The sequence below is a fragment of the Ascidiella aspersa genome, chromosome 1, assembly GCF_963924565.1.
Source record: "Ascidiella aspersa chromosome 1, kaAscAspe10.2, whole genome shotgun sequence".
Taxonomy (NCBI): Eukaryota; Metazoa; Chordata; class Ascidiacea; order Phlebobranchia; family Ascidiidae; genus Ascidiella; species Ascidiella aspersa.
In genome coordinates, this window is record NC_139447.1 from 33,029,158 (window position 1) to 33,048,475 (window position 19,318).

Below are 19,318 nucleotides of genomic sequence, written 5' to 3' on the forward strand. Positions count from 1 at the left end.
GACGTCATTGAGGCGTTGGATGAGATCAGGGACTTACCCGCCAAGAAAGTCAAGGCCGCCGTCGAAGAAATTTCTGGAATGTCCAAGGAAATCGAAACTTCAGCGCGCGAGATCGGGGAATTCCCTGAACGAGTGAAAGAGGTGGTTGAGGAAATCGCGGATTTTCCTGAAAAAATAAATCAAGCTGTTGAAGAAATATTTGAAGCCCCCAAAACAGATACAAAGGATGAACTATAAATTCAAAAAAGCATTTTCTTATGGATTTTGGCTTTCTTCGATGTTGAAAATAAAGTAATTGAAACGTTTAAAAATGCTACCTAATACTTACGTTTGGGCGTGGATGTTCATTCTACTTTCTTATACACTTCGCTCAGCCGAGTAGCGATTACCAAACAAAGCTATAAGATGACTATGTCTTAAAAAAGAGAAAAGTGTTGCTTTATAAAAATGGTAAAGTTTTTTTTAATTTTAAAAACTATAAATTACAAATTATTAATTTGGGCGATATTTATCAAACAAACAAAACAATAAGGTATTAATATTTGCAGAATAATTATAAGAAAAATTCGAACAAATTTGTCACGGTCGTCGTGGCTTAACAATGAGACAAGCTTAAAAAAAAATTGATGAAATTAAAATGTTTAAATGGAATTTTCACTAAATTAAAAAGACAGAAGTTAACTAAGCGTTAAGGAACACAGTGGCCTGAATTTCATAATTGGCTTATATTCTCAAAAGTTTGGCTTTCAAAATCGAATTGGCTGCATTGGATCGCAAACAATGGCTAAAATGCTTCTAACTTGCTTTCTCTAAAGGTCATTAAGGCGCAATTCGTAACTTGGGTTGTTAATTCACAATTTTACAGTAGTTTTCCTTTCAAGCTAGAAAACGTTGAGTTTCGTAGATAAAAATTCTATCATAAGTAAAAAGGCTAAATCATAATCATTAGCAAAAAGGCTAAATTAGTAGGTATTGGATCGGCATCAAAATAAACCTAGTATCGGACGAGTACGGATACTTTCACATTTGGTTCTCTCTCATTGAACATCATGAAACGCAGTTTGAGTGATTGATCAAAGCGAGCGACTGAAAAATGCGTGATTTCACTTAACGAGGAAAGCTTTAGGCTATAGTTATTTCCTGTGACGACGCTTTTTCCAATAAACTTTATTCAAACGTACCTAAGGCCGTTTCGTTTTGTGGAATTCTGTTGACATTTTTTGTAGGCGTTGATCCCACACTAAACTGATAGAGCCATTTTAGTCATGGTTTGCGATCAAAGGCTGCTTTTCTACCTACATTATTAATTTCCTCAGACCAAAATAAATGAAACGAAGGTCTATATTTAAACTTTCCAACGCTTAAGCAAACCTTGCCTTAATAACCTGGCAAAAATATCTAAGCTTATCAAGTTTGAATTATTTTGCTTAGTGGGCCATAGTAATACCTTATTGTGGAATCGGATCAAATTTGAATAAGGGCGGATCCGGGGTTTGTGTTTTAAGACGGCATCAAAATTACATCTAAACGTGATTTCACAAAATATCAATAATCGTCGAAACTTGACGTTAAAAAGTAACGGCAACGAAGTATCATCAAAACGTCAAGTCTCAAGTCATTTGCAAAAATAACTGAAGTCCAGTTTAAGTTATCTTCGATCAAGTCAAGTCTCCGTCTAAGTCATTAGTTACTCAAATTAGGATACACCCCAAGTCATTAGTTACCAAGTCAAGCACAAAGCATTGTCCGAGCAAATGAAGTACAAGTCGAGCATTTTAGTCAAAATAAAATATTGAATTATGGCCAACTTGAAATTGTGGTCCTTTGTCTCTTTGTCTCTGGGCTATATATTTATAAGCAAACAACAGAAAGGTAACATATTTCGGCAAACTCTTTTACAAAAATAATTTTTTGTGAAACACCAAACAAAAACTTATTTTATGAAAACGGCAAAAATGACGTCGACTAATGTCATTTTACCCTAAAGACTTAAAACAATGATTTAGGTGTACTTCATTACAATACCGATTTTGATGGTAGTGGAGCTTACTTTGAAGCACAGGATATTTTGCAACATAAGCTTAGATTTTACGAAAACTGCGCTAGTAGCAGCTATATATTTCCATGGAACTTGTATTTAGCAATATGGTAAAATGCTATACTCAGACACTGCATTACTAAATTACTGGAATGTCTTACTCACATGTTTTTGTTTGCATCGTCGTCAGTGTAATGAATGACTACTTCACCTCAGGCTAAACGGAAATATTTTAAAAACGGGCTCTACTACATCTAGACGTAGAAGAAAAAGCAAAGCGTTACGAAATTAGAAAATCTTCTGTGAACGTTCCAAGTAATTTTTTCGAGGCGCTTAAGACAGTGTGGGCCTGCGTGAGGTTCGACAAGTTAAACTTAAGTTAAATTTGAGTTTACAGCGTTGGTTTTAGTGTTTTACTGCATGTGACAACTTTGACAGAGCAAGCATGGTCGACCAAAAAGCTGTAGTCGGTTTATCGCTGTTTCTTTTGACAATCAGCGTCCTACCAACGTTTTCCTTTGCCACTAACCAACAAGATTCAGGTTTGTAAATGTATTTTTTGGGGGCTAATTGCTGTTTGTTTTGGAATAATTTTAACAATGTTTGTTAAATGAGTCATTTTAAAAATTACCTTAGCCGTATTTAAATAATTTTTGTTATAACAAGTACTTTAGGTCACGTCTTTCTAAAAAAGACAAGTCAAGTTAAAATTTGAAGTCTTGTCTTATCCAAGTTCAAGTCCCAGGCCAAGTCATTTTCAAGTGCAGTTTTTAGGTATTACATGACTGAAGGTCAATGGCTTGACTGAAGCGCAAAGTCGCTATTTTCAAATGAATTGACTTGACTTAAGTCTTTTAATCAAAATGACTTGACTTAATATAGTTTTTTTTCCACAAAAGACAAATGACTATTCTTTGGACTTTTTGTCAATTATCTTGGATTAAAAGTAAATGTTTTAGTTTATAGTTTTCAATAACTGCGTCTTATTTATCTCAATTTGTGCACTTTAAGCAATTTTCTTGCTGTAAATTACGTTTATGCTATTTTTAGGTGTGTTATTGCTCATGATCGGACGGCTTGTAACTTGACTTGGACCTCAGTTATTTTTTTAAATTACTCGACTGGGACATAAGTCTATTTAAAATGACTTGTTTACAACACTTCAGTTTTCCTTGGAAAAGAGCAAGCATCGACATTTCTCAAAAGAAGTAGGCCTAAGCGCTTTTGGGACACCTTAGTAAACAGTGGATCCGAGATTTTAGCTGAATCCATGTTTAAAGAGGAATGCTTAATGGAAGTATGCACACAAGGGGAAATCGCAAATATGTGGAGTTCAACTACGAAACAGGTAAGTTCAAGACATATTATTACATCTTAACCAAATGGGTTTAAATCAGTGCTACAGAGTCGTTTAAAAATAACCCGAGTCCGACTCCGAATTAAAAATACTGTAATGGGTTTATTGGATATTTCACATGTTGTAATGACTTAAGTCACTGCTTTTAAATTAAATAACTTGACTTAGATCTTTCAGGCAAAACAACTTGACTTGACGTAAGTCATTTGGACAAATTATTCACTTGACTTAGCCTTTTAAACAAAATATACTTGGGTTGAAAAGAAGTATTTTCATCAAGCATTTTTTTATGAAATTTGGTTATTTAGGTTGGTTTTTCACATAAAATAGATCGATTGGTATATGCTGTGTTTTTCTTATTTTTTAAGAGTTGTTACCCATAAGAACGAGTCTATCATTATTATTAGTTTAATATTTATGACAAGGACTAGACTATCTTGGCCCAAAGGCATATTGTTGTTTACTATACCGCGTGAAAGTTTATTCAATGTTGGTTTGTTTTTAGACTGAGATGTGGAATTCCCTTCACAGTAAGTATACATTGCATGTTTCCTACATTACTGCCAAAATGTATTTATAAAACAAAAACGTAGTTGCCCCAACTCAGGGGTCTGTAAGCTTGATTTTTTTCAACGGGGTGCATGGCTGAAAAGACTTGTAAATCACTGATCTAAGGTAATCTTTTGTTTTCAACAGACCACTGCACCCGCCTTCGTCCTTGCAGTTCAACGGGAACGAGTTCTTGCACCAACAAATTTAACGGTTATACTTGTTACTGCAACGCAGGTTATACTGGAACAACTTGCACTGGAGGTAACTGGAAATTGAGAAAAAAGATTTAATCTTTTCTAATGTAGGATATATTTGAAAAAGTTTAAAAATAACCAAATTTATTTTAATTGCACTCAGCCCTATAAAAATGGCTATAAACAAAAAGATTCTAATTGTACATTGAGTGAGTATAAAACCTAGAAACTAGTGAATAAGATATTGACAATGTGGTTAACCGCTTGAAATACTTTACGCTTGAACGTTTTTATTTTATCATGTATGCTTTTTATTGCCCTGATAATGCTTTGATTTGGCATTAGTTAGAATTGACGGTATGTACTTAAAAAAAAGGATATCGATATAGGAACAGTATACGAAGTATGGGACATTCCTATTCGAAATGATATGTTACGTAAAAAAGACATTTCATTAGGAAAACTACCCGTTATTGTACAGTGTGGATCATTAAACCTCAAGTCTGATCTTACTGTTTAAATTTTGTAAACAGCTTTAATTTTAATGCTAATCTAAATTAGAAACCGCCAGGTGTGATCGTAATGTATGAATTTTGTGAAAGGTTCTATATTTACTTCTAGTCTAAATTAGAAACCTCCAGATCTGATCATACTAAACGATTTTTGTCAATCGCTTTAATTTTAATAATATAATTTAAAAATCCCCAAGTTGGGTCGTACTGTATGGATGTTATTACCGTGTAGATGTGAACGAGTGTTCAACGGTGAGTTGTGGGAATGGAAGGTGTGTGAACACTCATGGCTCATATTACTGCTCGTGCAACAGTGGTTGGACAGGAACTACATGTCGAAACGGTAAGGGCATCTCTGTAGGACTATTTTCTTAATCCTTCTACCTTAACTGCTGAGCTCTAACAATGTGCTTCCATGCCAAAATTGTCTACGAATAGATTTTGGGGTACATCGGTATTTGTTTGTTTGCTTGTAGGTTTGCACTGTTACATTATCTTTAAAATCGTGTATGTTCAATATCATAAGCTAAACAATAAATTAAAAAGTAAATCTTTAATTTGATACGATTTCAAATTATAAAAACACAAAGCACAATACATGGCTAACAAAACATGTACCCTAAGTCGGCAACATATCACACTGTTCTATAAATTGAACTATCCAGTAATCATAATGACTGAAAACAGCAAGATAGGGTTTAACACAGACAGGTATGTTAAACGAACGCGTATGTTAAATTTGCGAAGAGCAATCTTAATCTTGGTAAGTAGGCTACTTCTCAAAACAAAAAACCCTTATTTTTTACCTATCTTATTCAATTGGTGGCAGTCAAATTATAACCTTTTAGACGTGAACGAGTGTCACACAGGATCGAACTGCGTTCACGGTTCTTGTACCAACACTCCAGGGTCGTATAGTTGCAGTTGTCAGATGGGTTGGTCTGGAGTGAAGTGTAACAACGGTAGGTGCTCTTATCTTTCTACAGTATATTACACAGATAGTAGGGTAAACCCACGGCATTCATTTAGCGAAAAGTTTTTAAAACTTTCAAAGTAACTATATAGATTTAAGCAGTACCGGATTAACCATTAGGCTATTGAAGCTTTAGCTTAGGCCCTGGAAAAATTCGGCCCTTAATTCTTTAAGGTTAAATTTTTGTTGCAGTAAATCATTTCAATTTTTCATGTATGTTTTTCTATTACTCTTTGTAGCTTAGTTTGCCAAATTAGGACCTTCTCTAGTAAACAGCCTTAGGCCTACAGTATCCTTAAACCACACTGGATTTAGGGTAATGATAATCTCGAGCCATACACGCTAAGCCAGTGGTCTCCAACCTTTTTGGCTAATGACACCCCAAATAAAATATTAATAGTTTACTTTAAGGCACCTTGATTTACATTTTCTCTAGGTGGTTTACTGTAAGGTTACAATGAAAGAAATTTAATAAACCCACACCATCTTTGTACAATTAGCCTAATAGTAAATCAATTTGTTGCATTTTAAACTTCAAAAAATTATATCAAACGGCTAAATTAACCTCCACGGCGGAACCTTATCCCTAATGGAAACAGGTTGTCAGAGAACTGGGCTCAGGCCACTACTGATCAGACATTCTCGGCTCCTTTTTGCCCAATGGGAAGGACCAGCCACAATCCTTACCTTCTTTAAGTTTAGTTTACATCACTAAAGTCCTTAACGTTTAACAATGGAGAAAAAAATCTAGAAGAATTCGAAATATTTCACATTACCTCCTTGATCGTTAGAAACGGGACCACCGCTAGAAATCACAGGGTTAAATAGGGAAGCCAGAACTCGTGATAAAAGTTGTATTTTGTGTTTTATCCAGTTTTATCTATTTCAAGATGTTAACGAGTGTGCGATCAGTTCGACCTGCGTTCATGGCAGTTGCGTCAACTCGCAAGGATCATACAGGTGCAACTGCAATCAAGGCTGGCAAGGAACGAAATGCAACAGTGGTACGTGACTCGGTTTCATTCTCAAGTAGAGTTGAACATATACATTGTAGAACATGCTACCTTTAATATGTTAAAAAAATATTGCAAATATATTCGAAGTGTTCATAAAATGCTACGCATACTTTTGAGCTTTGATATTCATTCTACTACAATTTCTAGCATTATCTTGAGATTTATTCGAAACTCTCACGAAATGCTCTCTACTTCTGTATGTGTTTTGATATCCATTCTACGTCTACGAAACGTTTACAAAATGCAAACTAGTTTTGAATTGGCTTTGATATTTAGTCTACCAACTACAACTTCTAGCCATTTTTTCGTATTATTCAAAACATTTACAAAATACTAACTACATGTGTTTGGGCCCTATCCTTATCCTACGGCCAACTACCCTTCAGATATGATTTAGTTGAAATTAACACAAAAAGCTATCCAATCTCTATGGGCTTTAAAATTCATTCAACGACTAACTACAACATACCAACATTAATCTACTTTTGTATTGGCTTTATATTCATTTCACTACCACCTCCAGTGATTTTCTTAAGAGTTAACGTTTACAAAATGCTACATTGGGCTTTGATATCCATCCAACGTCTACTTGCTTATCTCTAGATGTCGACGAATGCCTGACGAGTTCTAATTGCGTGCACGGCAATTGTTCTAACTCACAAGGTTCTTACAGCTGTAGCTGCCAGCAAGAATGGACAGGGCAGAAATGTGACGAAGGTTAAGTGCTTGTTTTGTATGCTAAACATTTAAAAGCTTACAGAAAAACGCTAAAATTTTTTACTCCATCTTTTGTCTTCCAGACGTAAATGAATGCCTTGTGACTTCGAATTGCGTCCACGGAAGTTGCTTAAACACAGAGGGGTCTTACAATTGCAGTTGTAGCCCGGAATGGAAGGGGAGTAAATGTGATACAGGTATAAGTGGTCTATCCTAATAGTTTATGAGGCCGCATAATTTTATAACGTTGTTTTTTAGTTCTGTTACTTGTCATGGCGTGATCGAGTCCAATTAAACAATGACTTGTAAAACATTTAGTTTATTTTTCTGAAAAAAAAATTCGTTTTTGATGTAAAATAATTACGATATTACCAACTACAAACAAAACTGTTTTTACAGGAATTAGGTAATTTTTAGAAACAAAGTATTATCCAACCAAAAAAAAGGAATTGACTGAACGAGTTACGATTAAGCCATTTTTGTAGACAATAAAGTTATATTTTTTTGTTGTACACACTTTTAAGCAAAGCAATCACACAGGGCAACTAACCTTTATGCACCGATGACCATACGTTATATATTTAGATGTGAACGAATGTCTGAACAGTTCTAAATGCGTCCACGGCAACTGCACTAACTCCCAAGGATCTTATAGCTGCAACTGTGAAAAGGGCTGGACTGGAGTAAAATGTGACAAAGGTATGTAATATATATTCAATAGATGAATCAGGTGGCGCTATATAAAGACCAATTTTATTAAAATGTCGACATTCTCGAAGTCGAAAATTCACTACAATTTGTCTTTATATAGTGACAATTTGTCTTTATATAGTCTGATTTATCTTTTTAGAATGAGACAAATAGGCTACAGCTATTTACGAAGATATATTTACTATGTATCCAAATTTGGTGTTATTCATCAAACAATTTCGGAATAATGATGGCAGACAAGAATTTGTTACTCACGGCAGACAATAATTTGTGTACTAAGATCAATAATTAGAAGACTTATAGATTTCACAAAATCAAATTAAAATGTTTCTAGAAGAAATGCTTAAGCTTGATATACAATTTTGTGCACAAAAAGCGATTGTTTGATACAATACTGAATTACGTAATTGCTATGGCCAAACGAAAGTTAAATTAGTTTTTATGGAATAACCTTTTGCGCCAAGGTTAATATGTCTGAATTTATTTTTTCCATCTAACGTTAAAACGCGCAAAGGAGAATGTTTCCCAGGTTATTAAAGTTGTATAAGCGTTCGTAATACCTTATAAGATAGAAAATGCTTTTTTTCGATGGCAAACTATGGCTAAAAAATACCGATGTCAGCTTGAATTTAGATGAGCATCGATATCAAAATATTATCGGACGAATACTGGTACTACTACTCGTTATCGGCTATCGGCTCATATCCAAATAGTATCGCAAATTAATGGTCAGACCATTATGTTTCTTAACAAAACAAAAAACAGCTAAAATATGAGGAGGTTGGATTTTCGTGCACCGAATGAATCTAATTGCAACTTATCATTAATTATAACTATAACGACTAAATCACTCATGTCCAGATGTTAACGAGTGCTTGAAAGGCAATCCATGCATCCATGGCTGCTGCCAAAACGAACCGGGAACCTTCACTTGCGTCTGTAGTAGCGGATTTGAAGGAAAGCGTTGTGAAACAGGTAAACACCATTTGCCTGAGATAGTCAAATTGCTAAGCCGCCAAAATTTGTCGTTGCTTACAGCAGTGCAGTAATGGCTTAAGTCAGACTTGACTTGCTTGCACTTAAGACTCGGTGTTTAAATGAATTGACTTAACTTAAGTCTTTTAGGCAAATGACTTGAGTTGAATAAAATGTTTTCAATTATTTATCTTAAGTTTTGCACGTAAAACATTTTGCTTGCAATATGTTAAGTTTTTGTTTGTTTTCGTATAGGCTACTGCTCATAATCAAGCTAGTTTACCAATTTCAATAGTTAACGTTAAATTTTTATGACAAAGACTTTACTGGAAATTGATGTGCTCTTTTTCTGACTTACCTTGGACTTGACTTGTTATTTTTTCAAAATGGCTTGACTGGGAATTATGTCATTTTAAGTGACTTGTTGGAAACACTGGCTCAAAGTTGTAAACTTTAAACGACGATGATAATCTGTGGGAACGATTTAACCAATCGGCCTGACAAATTTGAATAGCTTCAAGCTGGGTTAAAATTTTACTTCTTTAGTTTTTTTAACCGATCAGAAAATAACTTCCGATTTGTTGCCTTCGCTCATAGAATGCGCCACACATTTACGGAAAAGCACAAATAAAATTTAAAACTGGGATGACTTAATTTAATAAAACTATTCATACACCACACAAACCCGAACGCTAATTGTTTTTCTTAAGCACGATTTAAGCAATCGTTTATTTTTAAGGATTCGGTTAAAGCAAACCTTTCAAAAGACAATGCCTTTAAACAAGTCTAATTTATTTCAAAAATGAATATAAATGAACAATAAATTACAGTTTAACATCAAACTTTCGGGATCGGGCGTGTAACATATTTTAAGCTGGTTTCTTCAGTAAGGATAATTTTGACAGTGTTGTATTGACTTAAGTCAATGACTTGACTTTAGTGCACTTAAGTCACTGTTTTTAAATGACTTGACTTGACTTAATTGACTTAAATCATTTGGGCAAAATTACTTGACTTGACTTGACTTAAGTCTTTTGAACAAATGACTTGGGTTGAAATAAAGCATTTCTTCAAGTATTTGTTTGTTTTAAATTGAGCTATTTGTCAAAATTTTTGCACAAGAAACAAATTGCCCGGTATATGTTCCGCTTTCCTGATTTTTTAGTTGAGTTATTGTTCATAATCATGCGAGTGTCAAAATTCTAATAGTTTAACGTTTTATTTTTATGACAAGGACATGACTTGAAGTTGACTTGCCCTAATTATGACTTGACTGGGACTTGACTTTGCGCAACTGATGAATTGGACTTGGACTTGACTTGTTACTTATTTGAAAAGACTGGACTTGGACTTAAGTTATTTTACAAATAACTGGACTGGGAATTAAGTCATTTTAAAATGACTTGTTTACAACACTGAATTTTGAACTGTCAAGAGAAGTACATCGGGAGCTTTCAACACACTAACCGAAACCAGTTGATCCATTAAGGTTTGTATTTAACATTATCAGGTTAGAAAACTGGCCTGTGGTGAGGTTCGAACTCACGACCTCAACCTGTCTTCAATCCGCTAAAGTTAATACAAGATTTCGCGTTAAAACAGTGGGTAACCGTTGCTTAAGATCAAATAGAAACCAAATGTTTTGTGGCTTGTAGATTTTTTTTATCGACATGTTTTTGTACAGAGACAAATGAGTGTGCTACGAACCACTGTTCAAATGACATGTCTTGTCATGATGCTATCAATGGATACATGTGCATACAAGACACGATAAGAGATGACATACTGCAAGGTATAACACACAAAGCACGTGCCAAGATAGTACCTGGTTTTAAATTTACAACAAAAACGAAATACAAATCCATATATCTAGAGCTTATAATGAGTATCCAGGGACTTATATAGTTGCACTTAATAAAAAGTATAGAAGAACATTATAGACCAGGTATAACATTTTGTGACCGCTTTATAATCTTTATTGATTTGTGAGGTTTATTGCCCAATCTCAACATTAGTAGCCATAAAATGGCATTTTTATAAATACAAGAACAAGAAATGACCCTGATTCGAATAAATTTCTTTTTTAACAATGAAAAAAGCCTTTTTCCAATCAAACCAAAAAAATAATCTATATCCCAATGCAATTTGTAAATGTTATTGGTAAAACATTAATCTGATTAAATTTCAAATGATTTTATATGTTATTAATCGGGTTAAACTGGCTTTAATAATAATAAATAAATAAAATATACTCTATACTAGTAATCTGGTAATATTACCAGAGCAGCCGTTTTTTTATTAACGTTATGCCTGGTTTTTATAGCTTTAATGTTTTTAACAGAAACGAACAACTGCATTCCCAACCCGTGTCCGATTGGGACGGAATGCGTCGACGGATACAACATGTACTTGTGCGCCTATCTCGAGGAACAACGTTCCTGCAAAGACCAGCATTAGTCTGGGCGAGTTTCGACCAGAAATACAACAAAAACGCTTGCGGAAAAAATGCTTTACAAAACTGTACAAGAAAATGCGCTTATTTTTGCTTTTTATTTAGGAGTTGGTTGACGGCTTGTCAAGGCCTGAAAAATATTACAACAAACCGACTGCGAACACAAAATGAAGACGTCCATCTTTTTCTAAAATCGAAAACTTTTTTTTCAACTTCCTCTTTACTTAGTCAAAATGACGAGGCATTACGTCACTCACTTAATATTTGGCTTTAGTTGTTTCCTATTTTTTTTTTCTTCTGTCACTTTTATTTATGAATAAAGGCATCGGATGTTGGAAAACTACAAAATATGTGTTATGAGATCTATTCCTAGAAGAAGAAACAAAATCGTCTAGGCCTCAACGTCATTCACTCCTAGTTATTTGAACGAGGACAAACCATTCGAAGAACAAAAGTGAATCTTAGTGTTGCTGACGATGAAGTTTGTGCAAAGAAAACTGATTCCAATTGTACAAACCGCGAAACTGGCATCTAAAGGAAACGTTGGCTTGATTTTGTCGGAATGCAGAATTATTTTAATCACTGGCCACTTGTTAACTCCTTCAGGTGGAGTCATGGATATTTTAGGTGATTTTTATTCCGCTTGATTGAATATAGTTGCGATGTATATTAGAGTCGTCCTGAATGTGTGCATAAAACTTTTGCTTTATTTCTGTCCGGTGTTTTGATTGTAACAACAAATGGTAAAAAAACAGCATCTGTGATTTATTTTGCAAAATACGGAATGCGAACATGTGGTACCATAAAAAGAAGTTAGGTATAGATTTGAGCCCTTTAGAAATAACAAAGCGTAAGCAAGATTGTTAAAAAATACCTTGTATAAATGTGATATATGCCATATATAGAAACTGTGCAAAAAAATACTTTAAACTACAAAAAATTAAAACAAATTAAGCAATTCTTGCGTGTATGCTTTACAAAACAATTCAACTTTTTTTTAAATTAAATCGAAAAAAAAAATTGGTCAATTTTAAGTTGGTTGACATTTAAGCTGGATCAAAAAAAAAAAACTAATAAACAAATGCCAGGTTGTAATAGATAAACACATTTTTCGCAAAAAGACCGAAATGAAAATAACATCAACGCTGTAATAAATACCTGGCGCTGAATACTTGTAAGTGGAATCTGCTTTATGCTAACTTACTCTGCTGTTCTATAGTTTAAAACCGGTTGTTCTTTCATCAAGTAATACAATTATTATAACCTCCTTTCGTCTATTGTGGTTGGCTTGCTAGTTTGTCACGCATCCCGAGTTATTGGAGTCAAAAAAGCGTCACTTAGGACGCCTATTTATGAATAAACAATATAAGTTGAACTAACTGAACGGAGACCCACAGTTGCCCAAACGTCGACCTTAGAAGGCCGATGCCAGAACGGCGGTGTCAAATCGACGCTTCCGTACTGTATTACATGCTATTTAGGCCTTCACGATGTTATTACGATTGTTTTAGGACTTGTTCCGACTATAGTTTAGGCCTTGTTCCATTGAGTTTAGGTTTTTACCGTCGTGGATTTTACTGCGCATTTGGCTTTGTTATGTCCTTGGTTTTTATTCCTGTGGTAATATACATAGTTCCGCACTAGGTACTGTTGCTTTTAGGTCTTATTGTTTGTTATTCTAAAATCAGCAATTTGCCTTGCACAATATTCCAACCACACCGATTTAGCAAATCCACAACCGTCCACAGTTGATGTCGGATTAACGCCGGTTCAAAGAATAACAAACGGCCTTGCAATAGCTGAGTTGAGAGCCACTTCAGGCATATAGCAGTGACAACATTGCACATGTATTGCAACGTGTTGCTCTCAAGCTTGGGCAATATAACTAGTAATCTATGCACTTGTGAGCCTGTACTTATACATTAGAAGCTCTACAATATGCAGAAAACTGTGGCCGAGGTGCTCTGGGTTTTGGTCGTTTTGGTCTGTTTCGCAAATTCCGAAAAACAACTGCTCATGGTAAAAAGTGCAGTAAGTAAGATTTTGAAATGTTTCAGGCGAGCTGCATTTGTTGAACAAATATATCCGATTTGCAGGCTTACTTTGAAATTTCAATTGGCGGTAAGGTGTTAAAGGATCGCCTCGTCATCGGATTGTTCGACGATATTGTGCCGAAAACTACAAAGAACTTTCGAGAACTTTGCACGAAGGAGAAGGTAGGCTACAAACACAAAAATTTACCTATTTAGTAAAGTTAAGATCCATGTGGTACATAAGGGACGCACAGCGTTAAAAAAAACTCATTTTTATCGCTAGCTTGCTGTTTTCCTTATTTAAATAAAACTATAGCTAAACGGTTATATTTTCATTCGTTAAACATAAACTATATTATTTTAGAGAATAAAAATAAAGTACTAAATAAGTTGTACAGTTATTTTCGTGTTACAGTGTACAACGCTATTATGACAGTCAACTAAAGTATGACAGCTCTATAAAGGCGTATAGTTTGTATCAGGGCTGCGGAGTCAGTTAAAAATAACCCAGAGTCCGAATCCGGCCAAAAAATAAACCAAGTCCGAGTCCTATTCCGCAGCCCTGGTTTGTATAGTGTTCATCAGTTCAGGTACTTTTCATTAATACTTTAAATTTTATCAGCACGGATATGGTTACCTGGGAACACCGTTTCATCGGGTGATCCAAGGATTCATGATCCAGGGCGGAGACTGGGAGAGAGGCAATGGCAGAGGAGGTTTGTAATAAAAAAATTGGACAATAAGTGATAGTTATAGTATATTGATCCACTGTTTTCTATTTGTCAATTTTTTTAGTATTTAAAGGGGCACCTGGGAATGATAAAATAAAACTTTCTATTCTCAAATCGGTTTACCGGATAGCTCCGAAAAGTGCACTTTGGGTCGTGACGAAAAAAGTTTGCCGACCACTGTCTTAGGCTTTAGTTTGTTGGAAATTTATTTTTGTACTTAATTCATATTTCATTAATCTGTTTACGGGATAACTTTTTAGGGCTAGTACCGAAATCAGTTAGCCTAATCTTAACAATCTTGCAAGGAAGGCCAGGCTAGAAAAAAACTAAAAAATAGGCTAGAAAAAACTAACCTGCGTTGAGCGTCGAACTAACGACCTCGGTCAAACCGGGGCTATCGTAGCCCATGAGCTAACAAAGGCTAGAGGAGAGTAAGGTCTTTATGTTAAGAAAATTAACAGCCCGGTCCAAGCAACTATATCACGAAAAACACAATAAAAAGGTATCTATCCAGCCCTCTGTTTGAACTATTACCGTTTTATCCTCCACGTGAAATGGCGATCAAAACGGGTTATAGTCATTATTAAAATATAAAATAACTTAATTTTTTTTAGTGCAAAAATTAGTACAATTGATTAAAAACGTCGTCTTTGACTACTTTTTAGCCTTTTTGCATTATGGTCTCGTCAAGAACGTCTAAGATGATGTTCTCCTCCTACAACGCGCAAAGTCTCCCTGTAGAACACGGTTTCTATAAAGTTGTTGGAGATGACGTCATAACCCGACGTAATAAAACGAGTCGACTTAATAAAACTGCTGTGTTTGTTTAAAGAACTATAAAAAGTTAAAATACTTTAAAAAAGACGGCTAGGTTAAGGAGCAATACCTGGCACAGCAATCGAGCAACTGTTGAATCTGCTAACAAAAGCAATGTTTTAAGTTACTAATAACCGACCGCTTACCGTGTCCAATTACCTCAGGTGGAAGCATCTATAAGAACAAGCAAAGGGAACCCGACATGTTCGAAGACGAAAACTTCAAACTTAGGCATTACGGCGCCGGCTGGGTCAGTATGGCCAACGCCGGGCCCGACACCAATGGGTCCCAATTCTTTATCACCCTGGCTCCGACCCCCTGGCTCAATGGAAAGCATGTTGTTTTCGGGAAGGTTCTACGTGGAATGGTAAACTCCAGCTCGTAAAAGAACTATATGTTCTGTAGTAGAGTATGTATATTGTGAGCAGTTAACGCTCTAAGATCGTTATGCAGTGAGGCTAAAAACACGTTTTGACGTAACTGTGTTCGTGATTTATGACAAATAACATGCCCCCCTCAAAAACTCCTAGATTCGAGCCTGCTCTTGTGTGACAAACAACTTATCTGGTCTTATTAGTTTGGCTTTGACCTGCTGCTTATTGACTTGATAAATGTATTTCTCCAATATTGTTAGGTTCAACTCGAAAAAAAAGAAAAAAAATGTCAACAGTTTCACCTGATGTTCGACATTTTCACAAAAGCAAAATTATCCATAATACCACGATAACAAAAAAACGCATAAAAGTTTACATTTGAAGGAGCGTACAAGTAATATCTTATTCTTGAGATCAAGCAAAAGTGCGTAATTATTAAACGAAAACATGTGACTACTGCTGAAAAATCGAGTAGGCCTATTCCTTATCAGATTTATCTCTGTGCTTGACAGAGCGTTGTTCGTGCGATTGCTAGTGTTTCGGTGAATTCCGCTGGAAAGCCCCACGAAGCAGTGAAAGTGGCAAGCTGTGGAACTATGGATATCACCAAACCCTTTGCTGTAGAACCGACTGGCGTAGCCGACGATTATCACTCGGAACTGTAATCGACTTATTTCACTGTTTGTGCTGTGTAGCGTACTTTTGTCGAGCGCGCCTATTAAAAGAATGTGAGTTGCCCTGAAAACCAATATCAGTGGTTCTTAATCTTTTCTAGCTGTGTTTCAAACAAGAAAGTTAACGTAAACTACTTTGCCCTGATTTTAAGCTGAATACGTCGTAAAGCTTCGGTTTAGATTTTAAGTTCTAGGTTTAGCAACTTATATCTCCCGACTGTTCACATATTTGAGCCCCTCCTTGCTTGTACAAAAATTCTGGTTAGATAAGTTTTTGACAATAGGTTTACAATGTTGTATGCTTTATGCAGTAGGTTGGTAAATTTTAAGTCGATTCATCGACCATAATTAAGGTCTTGAACAACCGCATCAAAGTCCAAAATTATGTCGAAGTGCTTCTTCAGCAAATCTTTCCACTCTTGATCGTTCGTTGCCGTCTCAACGCTCAAAACCTGCTCAGTGTTGGGTCCGATGAACATTTTGTCGGTAAATACCCGGCCCCACATAATTTTGCATCCGTCTTTGCGCTTCAAAATGCACACAGTGTTGTGCTTGAGAAAACTGGCGGCGTCGTCCTGCTGAAACGCGCAAGGATCGCTGTAATCGTCCAGTGTTCGCGACTCTAAGTCGAACCTGTAGAGAATTTCCCACTGCAAACTCTCGTCGTTATTCGTCGGTAAGTTACCTGCCAAAAAACATTTACTGATTGAAACACATGTGATAATAACTCTGAGAACATATGGTATAAATCAGGGGTTCTTAACGCGGACCCCCCAAATTTTTTTTAAATGACGTCATAAATGTACGTCACAGTACAAATAGACTTCATAAATTTGCTGATTTTGGTCCAAAAATTGAAAGTGTGCAATGGAGTCTAAATACATTCAGTGCAAAACCGATTTACTTATAATGAAACTGTTTTTTTGATAAATTATTACTTTAAAGAAAAGTATTATTTCAATTAGGCCTTCCCGGACCGCCTAAAACTAGTTCACGAACCCAGTTTAAGAACCACTGGTATGTATTTTGCATCCAAAAGCTTCACTGACAACATTTTTTGTATGCGCTACACACATTTCAAGTGGTTCTCAACTTCTGCTTAACTACATCCTACGGCAGTAATTTTTACCTGGGGTGTATGCCTAGGTTTTCCAAGTTGTGGTAAGGCGTTGGACTTAAGTTCGAATGGATACCTATCCGCATGGGTTCAAACTATTACAGCCGTCCACAAGCATATGAGTAAAAGGGACTGTTGGGAAACCAAACTCATTTTTATTACTACTTTAATAATAATTAATAAATTTGTGGCAAATTTATAAGGGGTACAAGCTCTAAGCCTACTATGATATATTTTACTGTTTTTATCGTGATTTAATGGTTTCATTCGACGGATGGTGTAAAATCCGCTTTTAGGCGTTTTTTTAACTCATAATTACACATATGTTTAGTTAGGTATGGGCAAATTAAAAAATATGGTTCATGATTTTGTGATTTGCCTGTTTTCTAGCTAATGATTTTAATAGTTCACCGGTATTTGCGCACTCGTTATTTAATTTTGCTACGTTTACGCCTCATTTGGCCTACAGTATGTTACGTCAGGCTATCTGGTATAGTTGATCTAAGCTGTGGACAGGGGAGACCAGGCCATGCCCTCCCAAATTGCAAAAGGCGATTCTCCCCAATTTTATCAAAATATAAAAGGTCAGATAGAAAGTCTCTGCAGATATGGAAACACAACTTAGTCGTATTGTTGTGGATTGTAACATATTATAGCTCTTTACAAAATAGTAATGAGGCAATCCCCTTTAATTTTACTTCCCGGTTTGACCAAGTCTATCGGGCGATGCAAGTTAAGGAAATTACTATATAGCTTTTTTCCATGCCTTACTTCGGAAGGAATGACATCAATCTATCACAAACTAAACTGTCTACCTCAGCAGGGATTTCAAGACAGTTATACAAGGAAATTTGAGCTCAGCTATGCAAGGCGTGCAATATATCATAAATTGTGCGACAATTAATAAGATGAAACCTTATTTTAAAGAGTCGGTGTTCATCACGAGTAAACATGTAGCTAAACTTGTGACGTCAAAGTAATTTTTACCTACTGACAACTGGCAAAAGAGGTTATACATATTTCAAAGGTTTATGATAATATTCTAGTTGCACTATACTCACACGTTTTGTAAGCTAGCAGTATTTAGAGATGTTTTGGGTGAGTTAATTAACATTTCCTTATGTTTGTCTATATTTCGAAGCTATAGGTCAGTGTTTTTTAAACTGAGGTCCCCCCCCCTCCCTTGTAAGGTTCACAAAGGGGGCGTGAGAAATTGACGAACTCTGTATGAATTATGACTAAACATTAAGGTGAAGTAGGCTAATATTTTCCTGCTACTAATTCTCGGACTAGGCATTTGGTATTCAAAAAACAATACATCTTTTTTCGCATTAAAGCAACTTACTCGGAAATAAATTGCAGTTCTGTTTTATGTTTTTTGATGTTCAAACAAGGTGGGGCGCGAGTTTTGTTATAATTGTAAAAGGAAGGCGTGTCTTAAAAAGTTTAAGAACCACTGCTATAGATACTGCTCTTTCAAATTCAGTGAAAATCTTTTTTGCTAGCTAACATTAGTTTCGCAAGACGACTGAAAACGTTCAGTTAAAAAATGTGTAACAATTTTAAGTAGCATTGTTAGAGGGTGAAATTGCAAACAAAGGCTAACAAGAAACACTGTGAATAGAAACATTATTTATGTGATGTATGTGTGAAAACAGTTAATGTCTATTTTATAATCTTTATAAAGGAAGTGAAGAAGAATAAATAATGTAAATAGTTCTTAGTTAACACGAGGAAAGTGACAAGCCGAAAATACTTCAAGACAAATATTAAAAATGCATTTTAGGTTTATTCTGCAAAACTAGTGTTTTGAAATTGTAATTTACGTTTTTCTATACATTTTTGCAGGCAACCCGAGATTGCTGCAGCTACCACCAGCGGTATGCCAGCAGTTTTTTTTTGTTGAGTTCTGGGCAATTAATGCAAATGTATTATTTCGGTCTATAGATTTTATTGTTTTGCAACATTGTATCTACTTCTGCTCATGGCGTTGTAAGCCAGTTTTTTTCCAAAATAATCTATTTGTTTATAAGACTTAACCACTGAACTATATCAAGTAAAATGTAAAAAAGTGTA

The 19,318-nt window shown here is 35.3% G+C and overlaps 2 protein-coding genes and 1 long non-coding RNA gene across 3 annotated transcripts; all 3 read left to right on the forward strand.

Moving 5' to 3' along the window:
• Nucleotides 1–2,362: 2,362 nt before the first annotated feature.
• Nucleotides 2,363–9,314, forward strand: LOC146169857 (uncharacterized). The gene is made up of 13 exons (XM_083387703.1): nucleotides 2,363–2,396; nucleotides 2,477–2,580; nucleotides 3,205–3,386; nucleotides 3,901–3,925; nucleotides 4,092–4,208; nucleotides 4,886–4,996; nucleotides 5,502–5,615; nucleotides 6,517–6,630; nucleotides 7,246–7,359; nucleotides 7,443–7,556; nucleotides 7,945–8,058; nucleotides 8,932–9,045; nucleotides 9,301–9,314. Exons 2-13 carry the CDS (start codon nucleotides 2,484–2,486, stop codon nucleotides 9,312–9,314), a joined length of 1,230 nt encoding a protein of 409 aa, XP_083243829.1. The 5' UTR covers nucleotides 2,363–2,396; nucleotides 2,477–2,483.
• Nucleotides 9,315–10,677: 1,363 nt separating this feature from the next.
• Nucleotides 10,678–11,998, forward strand: LOC146169858 (uncharacterized). The gene is made up of 2 exons (XR_014498872.1): nucleotides 10,678–10,837; nucleotides 11,387–11,998. It is a non-coding gene; the product is annotated as an uncharacterized LOC146169858 (long non-coding RNA).
• Nucleotides 11,999–13,435: 1,437 nt separating this feature from the next.
• Nucleotides 13,436–16,116, forward strand: LOC146169859 (uncharacterized). Its single transcript, XM_083387713.1, has 5 exons — nucleotides 13,436–13,528; nucleotides 13,594–13,713; nucleotides 14,153–14,246; nucleotides 15,242–15,444; nucleotides 15,964–16,116. The coding sequence occupies exons 1-5, from the start codon at nucleotides 13,436–13,438 to the stop codon at nucleotides 16,114–16,116; spliced, it is 663 nt and encodes a 220-aa protein (XP_083243839.1).
• Nucleotides 16,117–19,318: the final 3,202 nt, after the last annotated feature.

Excerpts from the sequence above, each read along its gene's own strand:
- LOC146169857 (XM_083387703.1), top strand. The coding sequence starts at position 2,484 with ATGGTCGACCAAAAAGCTGTAGTCGGTTTATCGCTGTTTCTTTTGACA. Across the intron at positions 4,209-4,885 it reads TGGAACAACTTGCACTGGAG|ATGTGAACGAGTGTTCAACG; the intron begins GTAACTGGAAAT and ends ATTACCGTGTAG. Across the intron at positions 8,059-8,931 it reads TGGAGTAAAATGTGACAAAG|ATGTTAACGAGTGCTTGAAA; the intron begins GTATGTAATATA and ends ACTCATGTCCAG.
- LOC146169859 (XM_083387713.1), top strand. The coding sequence starts at position 13,436 with ATGCAGAAAACTGTGGCCGAGGTGCTCTGGGTTTTGGTCGTTTTGGTC. Across the intron at positions 13,714-14,152 it reads AACTTTGCACGAAGGAGAAG|CACGGATATGGTTACCTGGG; the intron begins GTAGGCTACAAA and ends AAATTTTATCAG. Across the intron at positions 15,445-15,963 it reads GGAAGGTTCTACGTGGAATG|AGCGTTGTTCGTGCGATTGC; the intron begins GTAAACTCCAGC and ends TGTGCTTGACAG.